The sequence below is a fragment of the Equus asinus genome, chromosome 21 (assembly GCF_041296235.1).
Source record: "Equus asinus isolate D_3611 breed Donkey chromosome 21, EquAss-T2T_v2, whole genome shotgun sequence".
NCBI lineage: Eukaryota > Metazoa > Chordata > Mammalia > Perissodactyla > Equidae > Equus > Equus asinus.
In genome coordinates this window covers 82,171,531-82,195,184 of record NC_091810.1, presented here as the reverse complement: position 1 = coordinate 82,195,184, position 23,654 = coordinate 82,171,531, and the positions used below count along the sequence as shown (strand labels likewise).

Sequence of the window (23,654 nt, the reverse complement as noted above, 5' to 3'; positions counted from 1 at the left end):
TAAGTAGATTTATTGCAGCAAAATGTTTGAAGAGCTTATAAAATATGAAACTTGGATTTCAGAGTTCAGCAAATCTCACCTAAAAGGGAAAACACTGTTGCTTCTGCAGGTGGAAATCATGCCTGGGACGGCCTTGTTCTGAGGTCCCCTCTCACCCACCCTAGGAGCTGGGGTGTAGGTCACAGCTGGGTCCCCTCTACCTCACCTCAGGTGACAGTCCCAGCAAGTCGCCTGGAAGATAAAATGGCCTCTCCAGTTAGGGGGACTTTCATATCTGAACTTTCTATGGAGGCCCATAGAAAGAGGAGCCCATCTGATTCCTCCACAGTAACTCACGCCGGGCAGAGTAGGGCAGCTTCCCCAGTCCTACCATCTGTTTTGTGGGAGCGGGTGCGGAGGTCTTCATAGCGACCTCTCAGAGAGATGCGGCTGCTCCAGCCTGAACAGTGTGCATCTGAAGCTTAGTAGCCTCTTCTACCATCTTGGGCATTGCTTTTTCTGGGACAAATATCCACCAGTTGATGGACATTTGGGTTGTTTCTGCGTTTTGGCTGATGTGAACAATGCTGCTGAGCACATTCACGTACAACTTGTGTGGACGTATGTTTGCATTTCTCTTGGGCATGTACCTAGGAGTGGAATTGCTGGATCATATAGTAATGCTAACTTTTTCTATTCTTTCTAGAATAGCATTTCCCAGCCAAATCATCCTTGAACTACCTACCTATAATCTAACCATAGACTGCAGCTGTGAGGAAAACAGCGCAGAGCAGGGTGTAGTAAGGAGCTTAGGGCCCTAGCCCAGGGCAGTAGGAATTAGCAAAAATAGAGAAAGGCTACGGTTAGGGCCCTATAGATGCTGCAGAGAGAAGTGGGTTCCTATTCTGGCTCTGCCGTCTGCTTACTGTGTGATCTTGGGCTAAAGTTACTTAACTTCCTTGGGCCTCAAATTCTTCAACTGTAAAACAGGAATATTAATCCTTATGTCATGAATTTTTCAAAGGTTCTGAGGATGTGCCCTGTGTTGCTCCTGCCAACTCGATCCAGTCTGCCAGGCCAGGGGACTTGGTAACCACCTTAAAGTCTCCTTCTGGGTCCATCACTGTTCACATATGCAAATCAGTCCCTGGGCATAGTTCCCCCAAGGTAAATGTGAAAAGCATGATCCAGTGACAGCCTTGGGTATTTATTTGATAAATATCTTTGAGGGGATAAATAAACATGTCAACCGAGTCAAGGTGGAGGCGATGGATAAGAATGGGTTTGGAGAAAGGGAAGGCTAACAGTGGGGTTCCCCAGAGGTTGGTGTGATAAATGCTCCAGAAGACAGATGATTTTTTGTGACATCTCAAGATGACCTGAAGTCTTTCTGGGAAGTAATCTAGAAAGTAAATGACAAGGTGCCTTGTCCTGGAGGACAAGAGGACTTTGTGACTCTGCCGGAAGGATGAGCCATGGCCCAACCCTCTGATGGTGTGACTCAGGCCCAGGAGTCATGGATGCCCCCTTGGCTCTGCACCCTCCTTTCTCCTGATCTTGTCACCCATATCTCCTTACACTTGTCCAAACTCCCTTGTTCTCTCTGGGCCTCTTCACTTCAAACTGCACTCCAGCCACATTAATCTTTTCAAAGCTTGATTCACTCATGTTTCTCGGATGGTCAAAAACCTCCAACGGCTCCCCACTGGAAAAAGTCCCAACTCCCTCTCTAACATTTGACAACATGGCAGCCAGTGGCCAGCCCAGGCTTCCTCCCACAGCTCCCTTTCAGGAACCTGCTGTTCTCATCTAACTGCTCCCCTCCCAGCAGAACTCAGCTTTTGGGATCTCTGCTTGTAGGACTACCCTCTCTGGCCACCTCTCTCCATAGCCCCACCAGCCTTCAGAGGCACAGATCTGGCCACACATTGCCCTGGCTCAGCCTTGGCAGACCATGCTCACAAGACCGCCCCTTCCCTCCTTCCAGTTCAAAGCCCTATTTTAGTTACTCATTGGGCTATAATCACCACCTTGGGACACAGTGCACTGTTACCTAACTTTCCAGGGGCTCATCTCTGCTCCCAATCACTGGAATAAATAAAATCTTTAGGGCAGAAGCCATGTTTCTAGCTTCTTCCTGCTGTGTTAGTACATAATTGATGTTCAGTAAAAGTTTGCCTTTACTAGAATGATTGTGGGCTCTTCTCTAAAGACGCCGGAAGTAAAAGAGGTCAGAAAATCATGTAGTTGCACCTTACATGGATATTGGCCTTCAAAGGAGAAAGATGTGGAGGCGGGGAGGCAGAGCTGTGATTCTGCAGCCTGCACTGGGGGAGGAATACGGAGCAGGTCTGAACTTAGCGGTCCTAGGGGAGTGGGGACAGGAGTGCTTCTGCATGGCACAGACGCAGAAATCGGAGGCTGCTACCATCCCCATCTCACTGGGATGTTTCAGCTGAAATGTGACCCTAACGTTAGTTGTTTTCTAACTTTTCTTCTTTTTAAGCTGTGGAATCCTTTCTCCCAACAAAATTTTCTTTGAAGCATGAAGTGCAAAACAGAACAATTCAGAGCTGCTCTGGGTGGACCAGAAGTGAGAGTCCCAGAGCCCTGGAAGCCGGGTTCATTTCCTTTCTCCCCAGTCCAGACTCAGAAGGTTCACAGAGAGATCTGAGAGTGCTGGGCAGCCTCCGGAAGTCCCCTGAGGCCTCAGATTAAATTATGTGAGTTCCTAAAAGACACAGGAGATGAGGCTGGGAGTGGAGAGTTGTGGGTGGTGGGTTATCTTTCACCTTATATGAAACACGTTCTTAGAAAAAACCCAAAATCTATATTTAAATGTCAGCTAAAGACTTCAGGCCCACTAGTACTGATGACAAAGAAGAACGGTTTGCACACAGATGAATTGGGCAAATGATGAATTGTGTTTCCTCTGACATTTCTATTCTAGAAGATAACTTTGTTGAGAAGGTACTGCTTAGATAACAGGTTCTCCCTCTCTTGATGAAAACTCATTTCGCTGCACAAATATGCTTGAATTTTACATTAGGAAGCCTGACTCATTAAATATTGTTGGTGCAGTAACACTTCTGGTCAAAGTAGATTAAACAAATAAGCAATTAGTTTGGAGCCTGGGTATGAATACAAAAGCAGAATTAATTATTTCTCTAATTGTTTTCCCCTATTGTGGACACTGGCTTCTTGGATATTGCTCTGGGCTGTGCCTTGAGACAACCCTGACACCCTTTTCCAATCTACCTTTCTACCCTGGAGTCATCTGGGGACAGAGGACTGCTTTGGGTGGGTGGCATCAGTTCGATGTTGTCGTAGAATATTGGCTGAGTACCGTCATGGGCTCATTGAAGTGGGCTTGGGGGAGAGAGTGAGGGCTTCCAGGCTGGGCAACTGAGTCAGCCCCATACCCCTAGACAGGCGCCTCCGTCACGGGTCTGTCCACTAAGGGTTTGGTCCCAAGCCAAGGGGGGTGTGATAGCTTGGGGCTGAGGGACAGGGGGCTGCTCTGGGGATGTGGGTTTATAGCAGAGGCCCTCATTTCTGCTATTACCTCTGAAGTAGTGGGGGTTCCTTAGTGAGATCATCCACCTGACCCAGCTGGTTCTCAAAATGTGCTCCCAGAGCAGCATCACCTGGGAACTGGCCAGAAAAGCAGAATCTTCCCCAGCCAGACCCACTGAGTCAGAAACTCCGGGTTGGGGCCCAGCCCAGTGACCTGTGTTTTAACAAGCCCTCCAGGAGATTCTGATGCATGCTCAAGTTTGAGAACTGTTCATCTAGAAATCTAGAAATCAGAATGCTAAACTTTGAAAGGACATCCGAGGTCATTCAGTTTTCTGTCAACTCTTACTATTTATGGGTTAGAGTGGTGAAGGCAAGAGAGAAAGTGACTTCCCTGAGTCCTCTGTGGGCTGATCGGGCCCCCTGTCCCTGAGACCCAGGCAGGCCCTCTCTCCTCTCCCCCACACTCACGCACCCAGCATTTTCAGAGCCCTTGAGGACGGCCAGCATGGGGGGCAGGCAGGGTCACACCACTGATGGAGGGGTGCTGCCCTCAGGGAGATCAGAGGTCCCCACAGAGGCAGAAGTGGGCAGAGTCCAGGACCAGAAGGAGGAGGCATCCCAGCTAGCGGGGTCCTGGGGGCCCCTCCGCCTCCCAGCTCACCCTGTGGCTCCTCCTCCTTGCTGGGGTAATCAGAAGGTGCACCAGGAAGCAGCTGTTTACTGTGGAAAGGACAGCGAAACTGCCACTGGGGCCCTGGTGGCAGGAGGCTGTGAAGGGTGTGTGAGCACAGAGGGTACTTGTCAGGCGGTGCCTGTCCTAGGCAGCCACACCAGGGGGGCTTTGAGGGCAGCTGAGGACAGACCCATCAGGACTCAGGCAGCAGGCAGCTGGGGCAGCCACACAGCTCATCCTCCCACAGGCTGTCAGCCTTTTCCAGGTGAGACAAGAGAGAAGGCAGCTCTGGTGTGTCGAATGTTTGATCGCAGAGGCTGTTCACTAGAAACACCATCACTGGAGAGGCCACAGGAGAGAGCAAGGGACATCTTGTAGTAGGCTGTGTGCCCTGTACTCCCTGGCTGTCACTCACGTGCATTCGGAGTACCCGCCACAGTGGGGAGGACCCACCACTGCCACCCTAAGACTCGCATCACTGCCACCAATACTGGGCAGGGGCCGTGCCCACAGTCACTGGGCCTGGAAGTCTAAGTCTCCTGGCCTTCGGGCCCAGAGCCCCTCCTCCTGAGGCCAGTTTCCATCCTGCAATGCCCAGCTGTGAGCCCTGCCCTGCACAATGCCATCCCCACAATGGTATGGGCCTCCTTCTCCTGGACCCTGACTCCTGGGTACACTTCTGCTCTGCAGCCCTCTCAAGTATGGCGGTTTATGATTTTATGCCCAGCGCACCTCAGGGTCAAGAAGTGGGCTATGTCCCGCTTGTCCCATGTCACCTCTGTCACACCATTACTCACCATCTCCTGCACCCTCTGTAAAAATGCCATTGGGCTGGGACCCTCCAAGCTGTAGGACCACCATGTACACCCTCCCACTATCACTCCCTGACTCATTAACGACTTAGGCTTCCGTCTCCATCTTCTCCTCTATCTGAGCCTTGCCCTTCTGTGGATGACTTCAATGTCCACCTGAATATGCACTCTCAGTTCCCCGGACCCACAGCTTTTCCATGTCTGCCCATTCCCATGGCACACTAGACTTTGCCTCACCTGAGGTTTTCAAAGCCTCATTTTCAAAGGCACCAACTCAAGTATTCTGCTTCCTCATGGCGCTCTCTGATGAGCCCACTGCAACTCTTGTTGGCCGCATCTGGTCCTCATGGCCTTGATTTCCACCCAATGCATCAGCCCTCTCCCTTACTCATACACCTCACTACCCAGCTTAGGCTCCATTCTGCAGTAACATGATTGACAATACTCCCCTGACCCTCAGCATGAGTTGCCTTTATCTTTTCATAGGATACAACCAGCAAAACTCAACCCGAGAGAGATCCACCATCAGCTTCCTGTAGAGGCTGCTCTCCAGCAGCCATGTTCTGCTGAGGAAGGCACATAACAGGGCGAATGGACAGCTTTGTTAATACGTGCTCACCAACTTCAAATGAACCCTCAACCCTTTCTGGCAATGCTGAATTTCTCTAGTCAGTTCCATCTCCCATTCTCTGCAATGGCACTGCCAGACTTCTTCCATTCTCCTCAAGCCTTCAACCACAGTACTTCTCCCACACTCTCAGCAACCAAGCTTACCGCCCACCTCCCAGAGAAAATAGAAGCCCAATATCCGACAGCACAAATAATACCTCGACGTGGGTACTCCGACTCCCCATAAATCCACATGTGCAGAATTGAACCCGCCTCCCCTTGTCGCCCTCCCTGAACACATTTGCAAACCTCGCGCTCATCCTCCTGCTTGATTTCTTTGTTCTCAATGTCAACTGCCTGCAAGACCCCCTTGGAAGGCTGCTCACTAAGCTAGATTGCTAGGCCCCTCCCTGAGGGCCTGTGGCCCTGTGAGAGCATGGTTCTCCCGTGCTCCCTCAGACAGAGCCCCACTCAATGCCACCCCGAGGTCCTTGCCTCCCTCATGCCGGCGGTTCCTCCTCATGAGCCTCACCACCTCCCACCTGAAAAGTCACCTTCTTCACCCTCCCAGTCTTTGTCCTGGGCCCTCATTCCCTTCCAAGGCATCAGAGAAGCCAACAGACACCAGGATGCCCTGGCCCCGCCAGCCCCTGCTTACCCACCTCCTCGCAAGCTTCCCTTCCCACATGCAAACCCACTTCTGCAAATGAATGCCAGCCTGCTGGTTTACGAGGCACCACCAGACTGTGAACACCATGGAAGGCCAGCTAGGACATCCTGGAACATGGGACACCGTGCTGAGGTGCAGGGGTTACTGGAAGAGCGAGACCAGGTCTTTTCCCCAGGACCCTTCAGTCTTTCAGGAGAAATAGGGTCTACATACACAAAAACTAATACACATTCAAGAACTCACTGTGTCATCCTTAAAACTAGCACAGCTCAGAGAAGACAACACACACAGCAGGATTTTCTATGAGGCAGATAGGCTCACAGGGGCATGAACAGGCCCTTGTTCCCCTGCGTTCTTCTGGACAGATGAAGCATTTGCTCTATGCCTCAAAAAAAAAAAAAAAAAAAAAAAAAAAACAAAAGTAAAAGAAAGAAACACGCACACACATAATTTAGAATCCTAGGGCTCAGTTCTATAGCTGATGTTGTCCTGCCACTTGGCTCTCAGAAGGAAACCGATCCCAAGGCCTTGGGGTTTGGCAGCGAGTCTCCCTTGCACTGGAAAATATTTGTGGTCCAGTAATGCCTTTATTTACCCAGAACATCTAATGTGCCTTTTTTCCCCATCTTTCACATCCTCTCAGAGAAGATGTTAATTTTCTGAAATTAAACACTTAGCTTGATTACTGTTTTGTTAATTGCTGCATTCAGAAACCCCTGGTGCTCCTGCCTGTTTAACATGGATGGTGCTGTGAAAATGATAGGCACGGAATTGGCATGCAGGTGGACAGACAACAGCACTGGAATGCCCTCCCAACTACCCCCAACTGGGCTTCCTCAACAGCTGGGGCCCTGCCTGTGGGGGGGTGAGTGAGGCAGCCCAGGTCTTAGCAGAGTGCATCCCACAAGGCCACGTTTTGGGAGGACAGTGCACCCAGGAAGTCCCAGGTCTCACCAACATCTGGGAGAATTAATTCCAATCGCAGAGCCTGCCCAAAGATGCCTGAGAAAGGAAAGACCACAGAGAGAGCTCAAGCTGCACCATTTCCTGATGCCTGAGATTAGATTAAGAAAGGTTGAGGCATTCATTCATACATTTATCTGATCATTTACTAATTCATTCAGTGACCATTTATTGAATGCTATTATTTCAGGCACCTGCCTAGACACTGGGGAACAATAGCCAATAAGATGGATACAGGGCATGCTTGCCTGGAGATTACAGTGGGCTCATGGGGCTGACATTTGCCAGAGGAGCATGGAGCAGATATATCACCAGGACCCTTCCTCTCTCCACTCCCTTTGCTGGGGCCGCAAGGCAAACAGCAACCATCTCATGATCCAACTAGATGTTCCCTCTGCAAAGAGGGCTGTAACAATCTCATTTGGACGTTGAGCAGGGTAGGGACTTACTGCAGCCTCACTGTGAGCAGTCCCACTTTCACTTCACAAGCCACCTCCTTAGAGTGCCTGGCCCACGGTGGAGTAAAATGAGCAAACAGGTCCCCAGGTCCCCTGGGACCCTCTCATCGTCCTTGCAGCCATGCATTCTCAGCTGTTCTCCAGATGTTAGTAGCATCACTCGGCACTGCTCAGGATCTGGAATGGAGAGAATTCCCACACCCAACCACCGCGTGGCCCAGTGGGTAATATCTGTCCACAAGAAGCTCAAATTGGTCAGTTGATGAACAATAAAATACCCCACCCAACACTGTCACTGTATACAACAATCGCTACCGATGGAAGTGCATCCGGCAAGTGCACGTGGTTACATCCTAACTTTTGGGTACCAAGAACCCAGCTGAGGGCCCCTGGAGGTGCCTCACAGGTAGTCACCTGCTCATCTGTGACTTCCTGGGCCTCCATCCCGAGTCTCAGTGAGTACTGTGACTAGAATGTGAGCTCCTCGAGTCACGATTTGTCTGTCTGTTTGCTCCTGTGTTCCTGGTGCCTGGAGCTGTGTATGACCACAGAAGGCCTTGATGAATACGCTGAGTAGGTGGATGGGAGCTTCTGGACACAGGAACCAGTGAGTCAGCATGTGGAAAGCAGTCACAAAGGCTGCGTTGAACGAATGAATACATTTCCAAAGTTAAAGTGCTTAAACAAACAAACGCCTTTGAGTATGGTTGACTCTCGCTGTGTTCCTATGAGTGGAGCTGGGCTCGTAGCATCATCCTAAGGCCATTTCCTTAAGTTTCCTTCTAGGAGCCAAGAGGAGGAAGATACCTGTTTACCTGGCTGGACTGGAGGGATCACCTGGCCACTTGTAGACTACCAGGACATATTCTGATCACCACACACCGGATAACATTTATATACTAAAGCTCATAAGTGGGGACTCAAGGACCCTGGCAAATATTTATCAAAGCTCTCTGTGCCTAGCACTGTGTGGTCCCTCCCTGACAAAGCTGGAGTTGGTGAGAAAGTCTGCTTCTCTGTACAGCTCAGCATGTAGTGGAGAGCCCCAAGGCTTCCTGGGGTGGAAGCTCTGACTTTGGTCACGGGCAGTGCTACATGCTGAGCTGCTTAGCTCAACAGATCGCACACTACTGTTTGCACATGGCCAGGACCTTTCTGAGGATACTTGAAAGTTCCTTCTCAATGCCAGGGCTTAGGAAACAATAAAAACAACCATTTTAGAATTAACAGTGAGAAGAAAGCAATGAAACGAACTATGAAATTGAATTAAGAACAGCAAAAATTTCATTTACTTAAGGTTTTTAAACTTTTCTTTATTAATTTCCATGAAAGTTTTCTTTAAAGTCATTCCAGTCTTTTTAAAGTTCTGACTCAATCTTTTCTCTTCTCTGAAGCAAATTTTGCCTGCTAATTTCCAATGAGATCAGCCCTTAAAAATGAACTAGCTTCAGCATATGGATCTTAACACTCTAAATTTTTATAGGCAGCAGTGTAATATTGTTTTAATATTTAATTTTGAGATTTACATATCTTTCCTCCACAGAGCTCAATATATTGCAATCTCATAAATTCCTTTTCATATTCAAAGATTATTCTTTATGCATGCAAATACTATATTTAACCAAGGAATAATGCAAATTAGGTGATGTGTTCAGAGGAATTGGGGGGCTAGGTAATTCTTTTGTAAAAAAAGTAGTGGCTCTGAATGACTTTAATTGTCTAAGAACTTGAAGAATGGACAAACTAGAGGGGCCTGTGACTATTAACAGAAGTCGTGTAGTATTTTATAAACAAAATGAAGTAATGGATTGTGTCTGTGTTGTGGGTGAATATGTCAGTATTCCACATGCATTCGGCATAGCAGGCTATACACGAACTGTCTGTAATATAAATGTCAGATATAAATGCAGCTGATGACATCATGAAAGTAAGAGGAAAACTGTTGCTTCTCCAGACTTGCAATGAGGAGATACAGACGGGCTCCTCTGAGCAGCAGGATCAGCCTGTGCCAGGTACACAGGTTCAGGCTCTGCTCCTGCCCTCATCATTAACTCATTGGGACACAGGTTGTGCTGTTCCTCCTTCTTGCCTACTCCTCCTCGACGAATGGACAAACCAATATCTGTCATCTGTCTGATATAAGTGACATCAGCCCCAAACAAAGAGACTGAGGGACCTCGGAAGGAAACAGCCTAGAAAGAAAAAGTCCAGCAAATTGCTCTCTGGCTTAGGACATATTCTCAGAAATGATGCTCATCTCCCTGTCCACAGCATGGCTTACAAAGTGGTTTTCTATCCCCTGTCTCATTTGCTTGTCACAACAGCACTAGGAAGCAGGTGTCATTACTCCCACTTTACAGTTGAGAAAGGCAGGATCACGGCCGTCAATGAACTTATATGAGTCACATGAGGAGCAGAGAGAGGGACCAATCCCAGGACTCCTCTGCTATACTTCTGCCACCATGAGCCCAAAAAGGGATGAAAGTGACTGCCCCACGGTGGAATGAGACTGCAGTAAGAGCACACTCACCTTTCCAGCTTGCATCAATCAGATTAGCCCTCTGAATCACAGGTTACAAACCACAGCCAACAGGCCAAACTAGAATTGGATTTGTTTGGCTCTCAAGTGCTTCAAATTTTTTTAATTAGCTGCCAACATTTTAAATCTGGATTTTCACCTTATAAGATCTGGCAGCACTGGGTATGGCACCACTTGTTGGAGCTGAGTAGGGGCTGCCCTGTATCTTCAGTTCTCTGCAGTCCCCACCACTCCCTATTGCCTGACACCTAACCCTGATTTGCTCATCTCCATTACCTGCCTGGCCTCATGGGTCTTTGAGTTAGTTCTCTCTGGCTTAGATGGTCCCAAATTCACTGACTTTATTTCATCTTACTACAAGTTGATTTTATAGATGTGCTGGTATGATTTGTCTTATTTACTTTCTCCAAGATTTTCTCTGAGGTCCCCTTCCCCAACTCTGACACTCTGAGTCTAGTTGGCAGAAAAGAGAAGTAAAGTTTGTCATTCACTTTAATTCTCTCTGACAGCCAGATGATCCAGCAATCAGTCTGAATCTGGGACCAGGCGCCAGAGAGTGACTGCAGGAGTTAGTGGTGATAACAATCTCTCTGCAAATCGCTTGGCCACTGGAAGAGAGAGAGTTCCACCTGATCTGGCCTATTTTAAACTCAAGGCAGCTGTATTCAGTGCAAGGCTGCATCCCTGAAGACCTCACGTAAATCTGAGCTTGCATAATTCATGACCAACCCTGACCAACTATGATGGACATTTTTTTGACAGCTAAAGTGCCCCAGCTATGTGGCAATAGCTTAGAGAGAGCTTACAACTTACACAGCTCACCATAATGCAATTTTCGATCACTCTGAGAATAAAATGGCCACAAACCTGAGTTTGAAACTCAGAAACATCATTTGCTGGCTGTGAGATGCTGAGCAAATTCCAAAAGCACTTCTGACCCTGGTTTCTTCACCTGATCCACCCCAACTCTGTAAAGAACTTGGTAGGGGCTAGGCACATTGCAGGGACTCAAAAATAGTAGTTCTCTGCCACTGCCTATAGGCTGGGTGAGGATCCTATCCTGATACTCTCCAAGTGGTACAAGATCCTTGTGGAGTCTGTCTATGTACATGACTAGGGTCATCACGGAAGGAGATGGAGACTCTCCGGATCTCAGGACTCAACAGACCCTTCCGTGTTCCCCCTGTCATGCTTGCCTCTGAGGGAAGAACTGTATCTACTATGTGCCCAATGGACTGAAAGGTGATTACAAAATCTCTTATGGTCTCTTCTTAGATCACAACTTTAGGGTCAAGAAATGCCTGTTGGTAACTTTCTCTCATGGGCTGATGCCAACCATAACCATCTTTGTCCGGTACCTATATCAGCTAAGAGGAGTTGCCTGCCTCCACTGGGCAAGCTCATGAGAGCAGCACGATGCAACATTAGCCTGGCACATCTGGGCAGCCCCGAGAAAGAAGAGCAAGACAACAGTGTGTGCTGAACAGTAAGAGCTCCACGCCCAGCCAGAGATGCAGACCACAGCTCCCAAATAAAGGAGGAATAGCCAGAGCAGCAAGCAGCTGCCCGGGATAGAGTCTGAAGTTCATGAGCATCAGCCTTCAGACCAAGCCCACAGCAAATTGGCAGCCAACGTGTCCAAGCTCGTCTCTCAGGTGACCCTAACCTCCATTGTCAGGATCCAACTCACCTTGGGAATAACTTGTACCCCTCAGCAAACACACACTCATCTCCCATCTGCATTCAGAGGCAGGGGAAAGCCTTTTATGGTTCACTGTCACAGAGAAAAATTTGGAAGGGTAACAGAGGCTGCACAGTGAGGTCGCCCCTCTCAGCAGGATGGCATCAGTTGGTTCTGAATAACCCCTCCATGCTTGGAGACTATGAAATCGGGAGCCCAGAGGGACTGTCCATCTTTTAGAGCAGGAAACAGGAAGCAGAAGCAGAGAGGCCATGTCCTCCTCACCCTCTTCTAACACCCTTCTAACTCCTTTAAGCCTCTGCTTCCTTATCTGAAAAATGGGAACAACAACGCCCAAGTCATAGGGTAATCATGAGGATCAAATGAATCCACATATTCCAAAATTCTTTGTTAACTCAGGTGAAACACAAACATGAGGTGTTAGCTATAATAATTATTACTTGTCTACTTCTCACTCGGGACCCATTCAGTGGTGCCCAGCTCTTTCAGTTTGCGCAGTTCCAGACCCAGAATAGGCACTCGATAAACACTTACCAGTTGACTGAATGATTGATTCCAGGACTGCTCTTGGTCACATTCTTTACCTGCCATCTACCTACTCATGACCCAAACAGTAAGACGCTGGTGGCCACACCACACCATGAGGTCGGGGTAGGGAGACTGACTTGGATCTCCCCCAGAGTGGAAGAGCTCAGGGATGTCCTGGAAGGGGGTTGGACATGTCATGATTTATTGGTGAAACGTGGACCCAATCCACCATATGCCCTAATGGATCTGAGTCATTAGAGTTTTTATGATATTGCTATTTAGTCTCCCCTTCATCTCTTATAAAATGTGTCTTCCGTTCACGTTTCTAAACTGTTCTTTCAGAGGTACAAGCTGAAGTGTTTATTTTGAAGGTTCTCATCTTCTTCAAAAAATTATCTGTTGGTTGACAATAATTTGCATTCTCATGTGGATTCGCCAGAGCAGCGTGATAACAGCATGTTCCTCAGAGCCCCACAGCCCCACGGTTCAGGAACCACTCGTCAACTGACACGTACTTTATAATAACCATGTGCCACCAAGAGGCAACTGTACCCTTCTCTCATTGATTGTAAACTTTTTGGCACCTCAACTCCAGAATTCCCAAAGAGAAATCACAGATTGGAAGGTGCAATGGGGCTAGGACTACGAAATCAGGGAAGATTAAGGATACAGGGCCTATCAGAGGAGGAACAAAGGGCAAGAAAAATGTGCTCCTGAAGGAACAAATGAGTGAGGATAAAAATAAGTATTTTGAATGTTGGTAATGCAGGGCCCTTGCAGGAGCCCTGGTCCCTCAGCTCCTCTGCAGCCAGGGAAGGTGCAGATGGCAAGACAAGCAGATGGGCAGGTTCGGGAATAGCAGGGTAAGGGAAGGGAGGGGCAGAAATCAAAGCAAACCGATATAAGTGGCAGGTTTGTTCGCACATGCTTAGAGAGACAGAAAAGACAGCCAAGCCCAGCAGAACATGACAGGCTGGCAGGATTATTATTTCCAGAAGCTGGGACACTAAAATATTTCAGCCAGTTTTCTGCCTTAAACTCTCCAAGGGAAATACTGCTAACAAAGGCTGCCCATGTCACATGCTCAACATGATGCAAAAATTACCATTCCCTTTTCTTCGGGTAAGACGGACTGTCACAACCTTTGTCTCCATGGCGCCGGCGCTATGGTCACCAGCTGGAGGTTTCCACACTTCCACTCTTATTTTCTCACTACACACGTATGCATGTAAACACGTGACCATACACACACATACAAACATGCACACACGAACACACGCTCACAGCAACAACGCAGCCATCTGGACAACCATGCTCTCCTACGACACCTTTTTCTCTTCTCAGTTCTGACAGCTTAAACCCAAGAATCATCTGCCATCAAAGATGCCTGGTATTAAAAGAGGCAGAATGAGCTGAGGATGGGGAGGTGAGGAGTAGAAAAACATCAATGGAGTAACAGAGAAGAGGTCAAGAAGGAAAGCCACACGGAGGGAGAGAAAGCAAAGAAAGATGCTTGGCTCCTGCTCTTCCACTAACAAGCTGTCCTTTTTGAATCTGTTGATTGAGAAAAATCCATAATTCCAAATAAGATCATGGTCCATTGCCTATAGACGTGATATTCACTTCCCCTCTGCAGCCTTGCACCATCACCCCAGGGGAGAGAGTGCTCATTTCTCTCTAACTCTCTTGGTATTTATGGCAGGTGTACAGCACATGATGCTTAGAATACGCTACCTTGAAGCTTCATACTTTGTGTCTGTTTCCTGCAAATTCTTCACTTAATGAACTTCATGGGAGGAACAATGGTGTCCCAGCATCACCGTATCCCTCGCAGTGTCTAATCTGCAGCTTGGCACACAGTAGATGCTAAATAACTATCTTTTAATAATGAGTGAATAAATAAATAAATGAGTGAGTGAGTGCATGAATGGACTGGTTAAATGGATACAAAAAGAAAAGAACTGTTGCAAGAGGTGTGAATAGTAACAAAGAGAAAAGGTCAGAAGACAGAGATACAGAAATAAAGAGAAGAAAATGTGTCCTGAGCTGTGCATGCCACAGGATGTACTGGCTTTCAGGAGTGATCTATTGCCAGCTATCTGCGGTCTCTATAACAGTGTAGCATTCATGTGAGCAAGCTATAAAGAAGAATGCGCTCTTGAATTACATGGGTTTAATTGAAAAATAATCTATGAAGGCAATACTGACTTTATCACACGATGTCTGGGAAGTTTCTTTCATTGGGTTTTCTAGTAAAGCAGCACTGATGTTTTCAAGATCACGCAGTGCTCCATCCATCCACCCACCCACCCACCCATCCATCCCTCTGTCTATCCATCTACCCACCTATCTGTCTCTGTCTGTCCATCCATCTTTTCAATGGAATTTGTTGAGTCCCAGCTGGATGTAGAGCACTGGGTCCTACTCTGGCTTGGATATACATCTTTGCTTTTGTGCTGGGCACAAGAAAATCTTTCAGAATCCAGCTCACTCTCAGAGGTGATACACTACACCTGTTTCCTCTATAGCCACAAATGACCACCATCTGACACCTTCACTCCTGGGAGGAGCCCTGAGGGCAGACTGGCAGAACGAGTGTGGCTGTAGCTTTGTTCCTGCACAGAGATGGACAAAGAGCCAGCCACAAAGATGGATAGAAGGAGCACAAATGCCTCCAGACTTACCAGCTTGGTTTGTGGTGATGTTGACAGAGACGTGCTGTGGGGGGAAGGGACTCTTGCTGGAGACTCCATTGACTGCCTGGATGTCAAAGGTGTAGGGGGTGTGGGCCCACAGGCTGCTGATGGAGACACGGCACTCCGTCAGGCCCAGCTGCCTGGGCACAAACTCCACGTTGTCATCACAGCGGGAGCAGCTTCGACGGTCTGCCCGGCACTTTTTACAGATGATGTTGTAGGTCACATCATCCCGCCCACCTGTCTCCCTTGGAGGGTGCCACTCCAGAATGATGGATGTCTCATTGACGATGGAGATGACGTTGCGGGGACCTGATGGGACACCTGTAGGGAGACACAAAAGGGCCCAGTGAGGCTGGGCAGCAGCTTCCTTACCAGCATCTTTCTGTCTGCCTTTGCTGCATTCCCACCCTCATCACATGTACGCATCCCTTCCCCTCCTTCAACCCCAAATCTCCATGCTCTGATCTATTCTGAGACAAAATGGTGGACAGAGACAGCAACCCCAAACTCCCCTTACAGTCATCCCCACTGTGGCTTTCCTTCTTTTGATAATGTGTGCCAAGGGAGAGGAGGATGCAAGGACCTAGGTTCACATCTTTTTGTTCTCAGGACCAAGCTGCATCCTCTAGCCAGCTTTACTGTCAATGATATATATATATATATTGGACACACTGGATTCCTTGTCCTAACTGATGTAGAACTCAGTGGTTGAGGGATATGAGCAGCCTGTCAAAAGCCCCAACATATCCTGGCATCCTGCACAAAATCTCCCACAATTTGGGATCAATGTGGTCTGTGCATGGTGGTATGGGTATTTCTCTGTAGGACAGCCTGCCAGAACACTTGGTTATGGAAAGATAAATATTCACATTGCACAAGCGTTGGTGCATGAAGACAAGAAGCAAAGTTGGATGGCAGGTTCATGCAGCCACCATTTTTGACCCCATGACATGAGAAGAGCACAGGGGACAAAAAGTGTTTGTTCCAGACACTCTGTTGGCTATTTTACATGCACTTAATCCCCCTCAAGAATCCTACAGGGAAGATACAATAATTAACTCAATTTTATAGGAAGGGAAATTAAAGTTGAGAATGAGGACGGGCTATAGATCATGTGGCCTATAAGAACTGAAGCCAGTGTGGGCACCCATACCTGCCTGATTGCAAAGCTCACGTTCTTAACTATAGCCCTGTGCTGCCTGCTAGTGACATCAGCTATCTTTTCCTACTAAAGGAAATGCTGTATCCAACTCTAGCCTTGCACTGATATCGTACTCCAAATGTTGGTGGTCAGATCCACACATGGATCACAGGAGACTTGAACAGACTCTCTCTCCTACAAAGCAGCTAGGCTTACTGGGACTCAAGAAGGGTGGCCTCTTCTCTCTGGACAGCTCTGTCTATGGCTGATGTTCACACTCTGGCAAAGGTTGAAATGCCTCGTTAAAAACTCTAGAAAGCCTAGCATTTCGTAGGAGGGCAAAATGTTGCTGAATTAATGGCCACAGTGCTGCGCGTTTTAAGAATAAGTTGGAGAATCTCCCACCCAAGAACAGAACAGATCACAGCCTCAGGTTCCCAAGCTGAGCTTTGCATATCCCCAATGTCTAAATGATGGGAATGAATCCTGCCTGAAAGCCCCCCTTCCTAGTGGTAGGTCTGCTGGAGCAGCTGCTCCAGATAGTAATGCATTCAGAATTCACGCACGTGACTGTCGCCAGCTGAAGGAAGACATGTGTAAACTGGTTCATGCTGGAGACAGGAATCAAATGCCAACACACAAAATGCAGGAATAACAACAAGGTCGGGGGGCACTAGGGAAGGATTCTGTGTTGAATCAGTCAACAGCAAGCAGCTAGCGCAGAAGGCAAATATTAAATCGGATTCTATTATAACATGAAAGAAAATCAGTACTGTACTATATAAAGCCTATTAGGGCTGAGTTAAAGCACAACGTCCATACACGCTTGTGACAGGGCAGGATTCACGACGCGTTTTTACTGAAGTCCTGCAAATAGCATTCAAGAATTCCCCACCCATCTGCCCAGGGATAAACATTCATCTCTTTTGAATCAGCACACAGCTAGTACTGGGAGGGGAGTCGGTATCACCCTAGGTGGGCTCTTACTGGGCTGGGCTGGTCTCAGCTCACACTACACTATTCATTACCATCTGTATGGGCCAGTGCCTGTCTTGGACATGTTTGTTTGCACAGACTGATAAGACTCAGACCATAAGCTCCCAGTGGTCAATGCCATTGCTGTCTCATCTTCACAGCAGACAGCCTACCCACAGCTGGACCACTGTTTCTCATACTCGTAATAAAGACATTCACTGAGTGCTTGCTCTGTGTTAGGTGTGGGGCAAGTCCTTTAACAATGTTATCTTACTGCGTCCTTGGGACACTTTGAGGCTATCACCCAGAGAGAGGCCTTGGGTGGAGGGGCAAAGACAAGTACTGTCAGGGAGACTGACCACCCATCCTGCCCACCCTTCAGAGACCTACCCCCTTCAGTTATCTTCCTTCTCCCTTGAGCTTTGACTTCACCCTCTCCCCTGACTCCAACTTCTCCACTGAACTTGCACAGGTTGTTGGCATTTTTAAACCCAAACACTGTTACACAGCATTTCTCTACATCGCACATCATCTCTTTTTCACTCTCCAGCCAATCTTCTCCAAGGTGGAGTCACACTTGCTGGCTCTTCTCTCTCCCTGCTTGGCCACCTGCAGGCTGGTTAGTTCCCCACCCCCTGGCCACACCTGCTTTCCCTTTGGACTGCTACTTGACAAATCCAGGGACTGCAACTCAGTCCCTACCTTCCTTGATATCCCGTGTTGTCTCCAGCTAGACCCTGGGAGCCACATCTTCTGTGCCCCCCAACACACAGTCTGTCAGCTCCATCTCCTTTTCCTCAGCTCTTTCCCTGCCCCTATATCTCTACTACCTCATAATGAGGGGCCTTGTCAATTCTCCTGCCCTATTGCAAAAGCCTCCTAATTAATTCTCCAACTTCACTTTGCATCTCTCCCACCCATTCTCTCCTGCCAGAGTGTGAGTTCCAAAATGTATATGGGATCATAGCCTTCCTCTGCTCAAACCCCAGTGATCCAAAATTCTACCTCCTTTCCACATCCTTCAAGTCCCCATGTAGTCTTAACGTTCTTGACCTCATCTCTGGCCACTTGTCTCTTGCCCCTCATCTTGTGGCCAATAGGAAGATTCCTGGGATTTCCTGTGCACATTAAGCTCTCTTCATGCCCCGGAGCCTCCGCACAGGGTTCTCTCCTCTGTCTGGAATTCTTTCCCTCCTATCGACTTGAGGAACTCCTGCTCACCCTTCGAGATCCAGCACCCATTCCACCAGGAGGCTTTCCTGATGTCTGCAGTCGTGCACTGCCCCTCTGGGCTTCCATAAGCCCATTTCTAGATGCCTAGCCCAGATTCCACTGTTGCATTGTGATGGTCTCTTCCTCCGTGTTGTCCTCACCATGCTGTGGCCTCCTTGTGGGCAGGGGCTGGTGGCTGGTTTGTCTCTGTGATTCCCATGCCCAGCACTTTGCCCAACAGAGGCCCCTTCCACTAGAGGTTTTTGACCTCTGCTCAGTGTGCAAGGCTTAAGGTCACATGTGTGCACCCTTCTGCAGCATGAGACAGGATGCCCTACTTTGGGGATGATGGAGGATGCAGCAGCACCCGTGAGGACCCACTGTTTGTGACCCTGAGTGGTAGAGGCTTTGGTGAGATAAAGGGGCCAAGTGAGGAGCTGGTTTGGAGAGGCCTGCCCTGTCCCTGACTCGACAGTGTGGTGGCAGCTGGGGAGACCAACTCTGGTCGGTGCTGCTCGTGTCTGTTCATTTACTCCCCACTTAGGAAGAAAAACAGTGGGTTTCTAGGAAGTCTTTTTCATATTTATTTAGAAACAGCCTTCATTTGAAGCAACGACTTCTTCTCATCCATGGCTGCATTCCAGAGCAAATGCATCTGTGGGGTATGAACGGGGGCCTGTGGGAGCCATAGTTGTTGAGTCCAGGACTGCAGAAACCTGAATCCTTTCCATTCAAGGAGCAGGAATAGACTCTAATGGTCTTCCCCTGGAGAGTGGACTCAGAGGGCTAGAGGAGCGTGAACACGACCTGCTCTGGGTCCTTCCCCACCAGCCTCCTCACCAGCAGAGATGTGTCGTTATCTCAGAGCCAGCCCAGTGCCTGGGCTCACAGTGCACATTTGTGGAGGTGACCAGAATCTGGGTCACAAACATTGTTTGTGACCCCATTCATTATTCATTTATTCACTCATTCACCCCTGTAACAAATACTCCCTGTACTGTTCTAGGCACTAGGAAGATAGGAAAAAGCAAGACAGACAACTTCTGCTCCCACGGAGCTTACACTCTGGTGAGAGAAAATGGACAGGAAAGAAGAAAATATAGAGATAAAAGAGATTATTTCAGATAAAAATAAGTTCAATGAAATAAAACAGCCACGAGGCTCAGACTACCTCCCATCAATGCTTAGCTCCCCTCCCTTTACCCATGAGGTCTGCTCCCAGCTGGGCAAGCCAGGGCCCGGTGTCTGGGCGGCTAGAATGATGATGGTCCCAGGTCTGTGCTCCATCATCCTGATGATCAGGGCACATTCCTGCAAGCAGGCTGCTCGGCCTCTCCTGTGCCTGAATGAAGACCCTGACCAGAGCAGATCTGGCCTCTGAATAAATCTCCCTAGAGGAAGGTGTTAGGGCCACTTCCTACCTGCCCAGGCTGCACCCCCTGGGTTTGGGGCCCTACCTCTGCAGGAAGCATTTGTCCAGAGCCAGGGCCCCCAGGAACATCTTCAGGAGGAAGGCCAGTTGAGACAACCAAACAAGAACGTTCAAGAGGGACTAGAGAGGGAGGCCAGAGGAAGAAGAAAATCTGCCTTCTCTGTCCACAAAAGCCCTCAGGAAGTGTGGTGGCAGGGCTCAGAGCCAGGGCCTCCTTGTCTAAGCTCCTGACTTTGTGTCCGTGTCCTCATTTTTTCTTAATTACATACAGACAGGCTTTTTGAAGCTACTCTGATCTGTTGCCACGGTTACTACTGATGGAAGCTTCCAGTTAATAGGGCTAAGGAAACTCAGTCTTTTTAAAGGATGGGAAAACTGCTGAGCTGTGATTCTCTGTCTGAGTGGAAGGAACGTGGTGGGTCCTGGGTTATGCGGATGAGTCTCCATTGTCTTTCAGGATACTTGAGAATTTGGCTTAGCCTGTGTGGAGCAGGGTTGGCATTGGAACCTCAAAGAGCAACCAGAAAAGATCCTTCTAGAGCCATAGGGCTAGCCCAAGAGTTGCCCTATTGAGACAGAATCTCCACTTTTTAATGTGATTTGAGCCAGACGATTTTTTTTTTAAAGAATGGAGAGGCAGGATGGGTGGGAGAGAGTGAGTGTATTTGTAAGCATTAGGCTGGAAATAAGAGCACTCCTGAGTATCAAAGGAGAGATCTTCTGAAGACAGGTAAGCCCCAAGAGCCAATTCCTTTATCAGGAATCTTAATAAGGCCAACTTCCTGGTCTCAGAATTAGGATGTGAATTTCAGGCTTGTCCAAGGTGCCAAGCAGGCAGTGTCCAGTTAACCATGCATTGTTGCAGCTGGGTCAATGTCCTCAGACCCCTCCCCCTGGGGAGCTGGTGAGGGTGACGAGCATGGCGAAGCGATGCTCTCCTGGGAGACCTCCCTTGCAGGCTGGAATTGCTGCTCTACATCAGACCAGAGACGGGGTCCTCCCCATGGGTCAAGGACCCCTTGGAGTATCTGATAGAAGCAACAGAGCTTTTCTGAAGAAAAATAAACATGTTCTTGAACACACTCATGGTTTTTCAGAGACTCTGAGGAGTCTTTGAAACCAACTAATGACCGCCCTAAATGTTCACAGGAACCTAGCTAAAAAATATTCCCTTGTTGGCAAACCTTGAGAAGGTGAACTTCTAAGCCTTAATTTTCTCATCTGAAAAGTGGTAGTTTTGAGGATTTAATGAGATAATATGCCCAAGGAGTTTAGCTGTGTGGCTGGTACACAGAGGAACTCAGTCAATGTCAGCTGCTATTGTTATTAGTATTATCTTTATTGGATGATTTGGAACCTTAACCCACTCATCTGATTAAGACTGATATCATTCAGCCACTCATTCTTTGAGCAGAGACTCCCCTACCCAGAACTGTGCTGAGCACTGTGAAAGCCATGAGGATATGGAGGTTACAGCCCATGGGGTTGGGGAAACCATATGCTTATTAGTGAGGCAAGAGCTCATACTCACAGAGTACTTGGAATTGTGAACATAACCAGTTACGGATCCAAGTAAGCGATATGGACACAAAGAGTTACAGATGTTTTGGAAAAGGTAAGATCAATACAGAACAAAATATTCAGACATGGTATCTGGGAGTCCTGTCCACAGCTTGGAGCTATATTTGGGGAGAAGCACCTTGGAGGCTGTCTGTCCCTGTTTATATTGTCTGGGCCACCTAATGCCTGCAAGCACACCCAGAAAGGGACAGAACCCTAGTCTTGGGAATGAGGTTGTGTCCCCAAAATGGGTCCAGCTCTTTTATATCCTGGGTTCATAACCTCTGTGTGAACCTGTACATATGCTCCCTGGCCTCCCAAGAGGTGGTCTGGCTTTGACATGGTATCTGGTCTTGCTTGTTCTCCCCTCACCTCTGGGCAAGGAAACTCCTCCTTTACTCCTACAATAAACTGTGTCCTCTACTCAATCTCCCTTTAGAAGAAAGAGGGGAGATAGGGTCTGGGAATGAGCCAAGAAGGATATTTTATACTCAAGATTCCTGAATATTGTGAGTTGAGAGAATTCAAAGAGGTAATGTTGCCATGGCTGAGAAGAGTCAAGATGTGGACTGAGTAAAGAGGGGTTAGAGAAGGAGACCAGAAAACGACATCATGGTAGGGATGGTAAAAAAGAGTAGTGTGAGGGGCCAGGAAGACATGGGTGAGGGTAGTCCAGGATTGGTCATCAAAAATGATAATTCTATCAGGACATCTCTTTACCCATTGCTCACCATGACATAGATACTTAAAGGAACCATGTCTGTGTGATTGGAAAGCTTCCTGGAGAAGGGGAAAAGGTCTTTGAGATTTATGGAGAGATATATAGAAGTCAAGGAGCAGAGCAAGAGAGGAAATGGGGACTTTGGAGGTCTTCTGTGGAGGCAAAATATGCAGGAAACTAAATCAGAGCGGTTGTTATGCCTTTGCCCTCAGTATAGCATCCAGGGCTGAAAGCAGGGTGGGTTGGAGGATAGCATTAGCCAACAGAGGGAAAGTTTGCAACTGTCAGAAAGGTAGTAGAGTTGTCAAATAAACATGAAATCAGCTTCATGTTCAGTTGTGATTCTTTGATAACTGGTTATTTGAAAACAAGGTCAAAACAGATATCCTCTCTTTATTCCTCCTAGCTGCCATGTGTAGTTATGACACTCCCAGACTAAGTTCAGCTCTCTCTCCCTCCCTCTCTCCTTCCCTCCTGAGACACCAATTCCTCTTCCATCGTTCCCTCACTTGTTGTAGAATTCCTGGGAGAGATTGGACAGGAATGACCATTGTCCTTGAGGGAAGGGTTGTGACGTGGCTGGTTCAGGACCTTGGAGAGGGGCACAAGCCTGCGTGCTCCCCATGCCCTTCAGGGAGACTCCCTCCATGGCAGTGGGAGAGCTTCTAGAGATTTGATGTCAGGCACCAATAGCCACACAGTAACAGAGGTCAGTGGCAGCAGGGATTGTCAGGTATTATCATTGGGGGATGAGGGCATGGCTGTTTGAGGCTATATCAGGAAACCAGGAGTAAGTTATCAGGGACCTGGTGGAAAGCAGTGGCATCCAAGTGGACAGACTGCTGGGGCATCCTCCTCTCAATAGTGTAAGCCTAGCAGGGCTTGGGACTTTTGGAAAAAATAGGCCAAGGATCGTCTACAATTTGTGAGTGATGAGCACCAGGCATTCGGAAAACTGTTTTGCTCAATGTGAAGGTGATGGTGTCTGAGGTGTTCCTACCAAAGAGGGAGCTGTGCTGGGGGCCTGAGGCATCAGGGACAGGACGGCCAAGTGGGCTTGTCCCACTGAAAGCTCAGGCACGCTGGCTCCTCTCCTCAAAATGTAGGCTGTCTCCCCGGAGCAAGGAGGAGAGGATGTTGAAACCTGGGGAAATCATGTTGCTTTACTTTTCCTAATGTCCCTGAGATCCCAACATTCCAATTTTATGCCACCTTTGAAGTCAGTTTAATATGAACCCCAGGGACATAGGCTTTCTGGGGACAGACACCTGTGCCATCTGCACGGACGTCAGAGAGACAAGGCTTTGATTTAGTGGAACTCATTCGTTTCATGCCACTGAGTGAGTGATTAATGTCAGTTGTTTGCCTGCAGTGGACTTCTAGAAGGAGCAGCTGAAAAACAGAGAGACGTCTTTGGTTCCCATTCCAGTGGAGTTCTATATGGTATTTTGAACTTTGTTTT

At 48.1% G+C, this 23,654-nt stretch overlaps 1 protein-coding gene across 2 annotated transcripts in view; it reads right to left on the bottom strand.

The window, feature by feature from the left end:
* Positions 1-23,654, bottom strand: part of EPHB1 (EPH receptor B1) — a 423,113-nt gene that overhangs the window by 99,402 nt on the left and 300,057 nt on the right. For both annotated transcript variants that reach the window (XM_014828754.3, XM_070493336.1), the window contains one exon: positions 15,137-15,472. In XM_014828754.3, the coding sequence (XP_014684240.3) occupies positions 15,137-15,472 (336 nt within the window). The remainder of the gene's footprint in view (positions 1-15,136; positions 15,473-23,654) is intronic.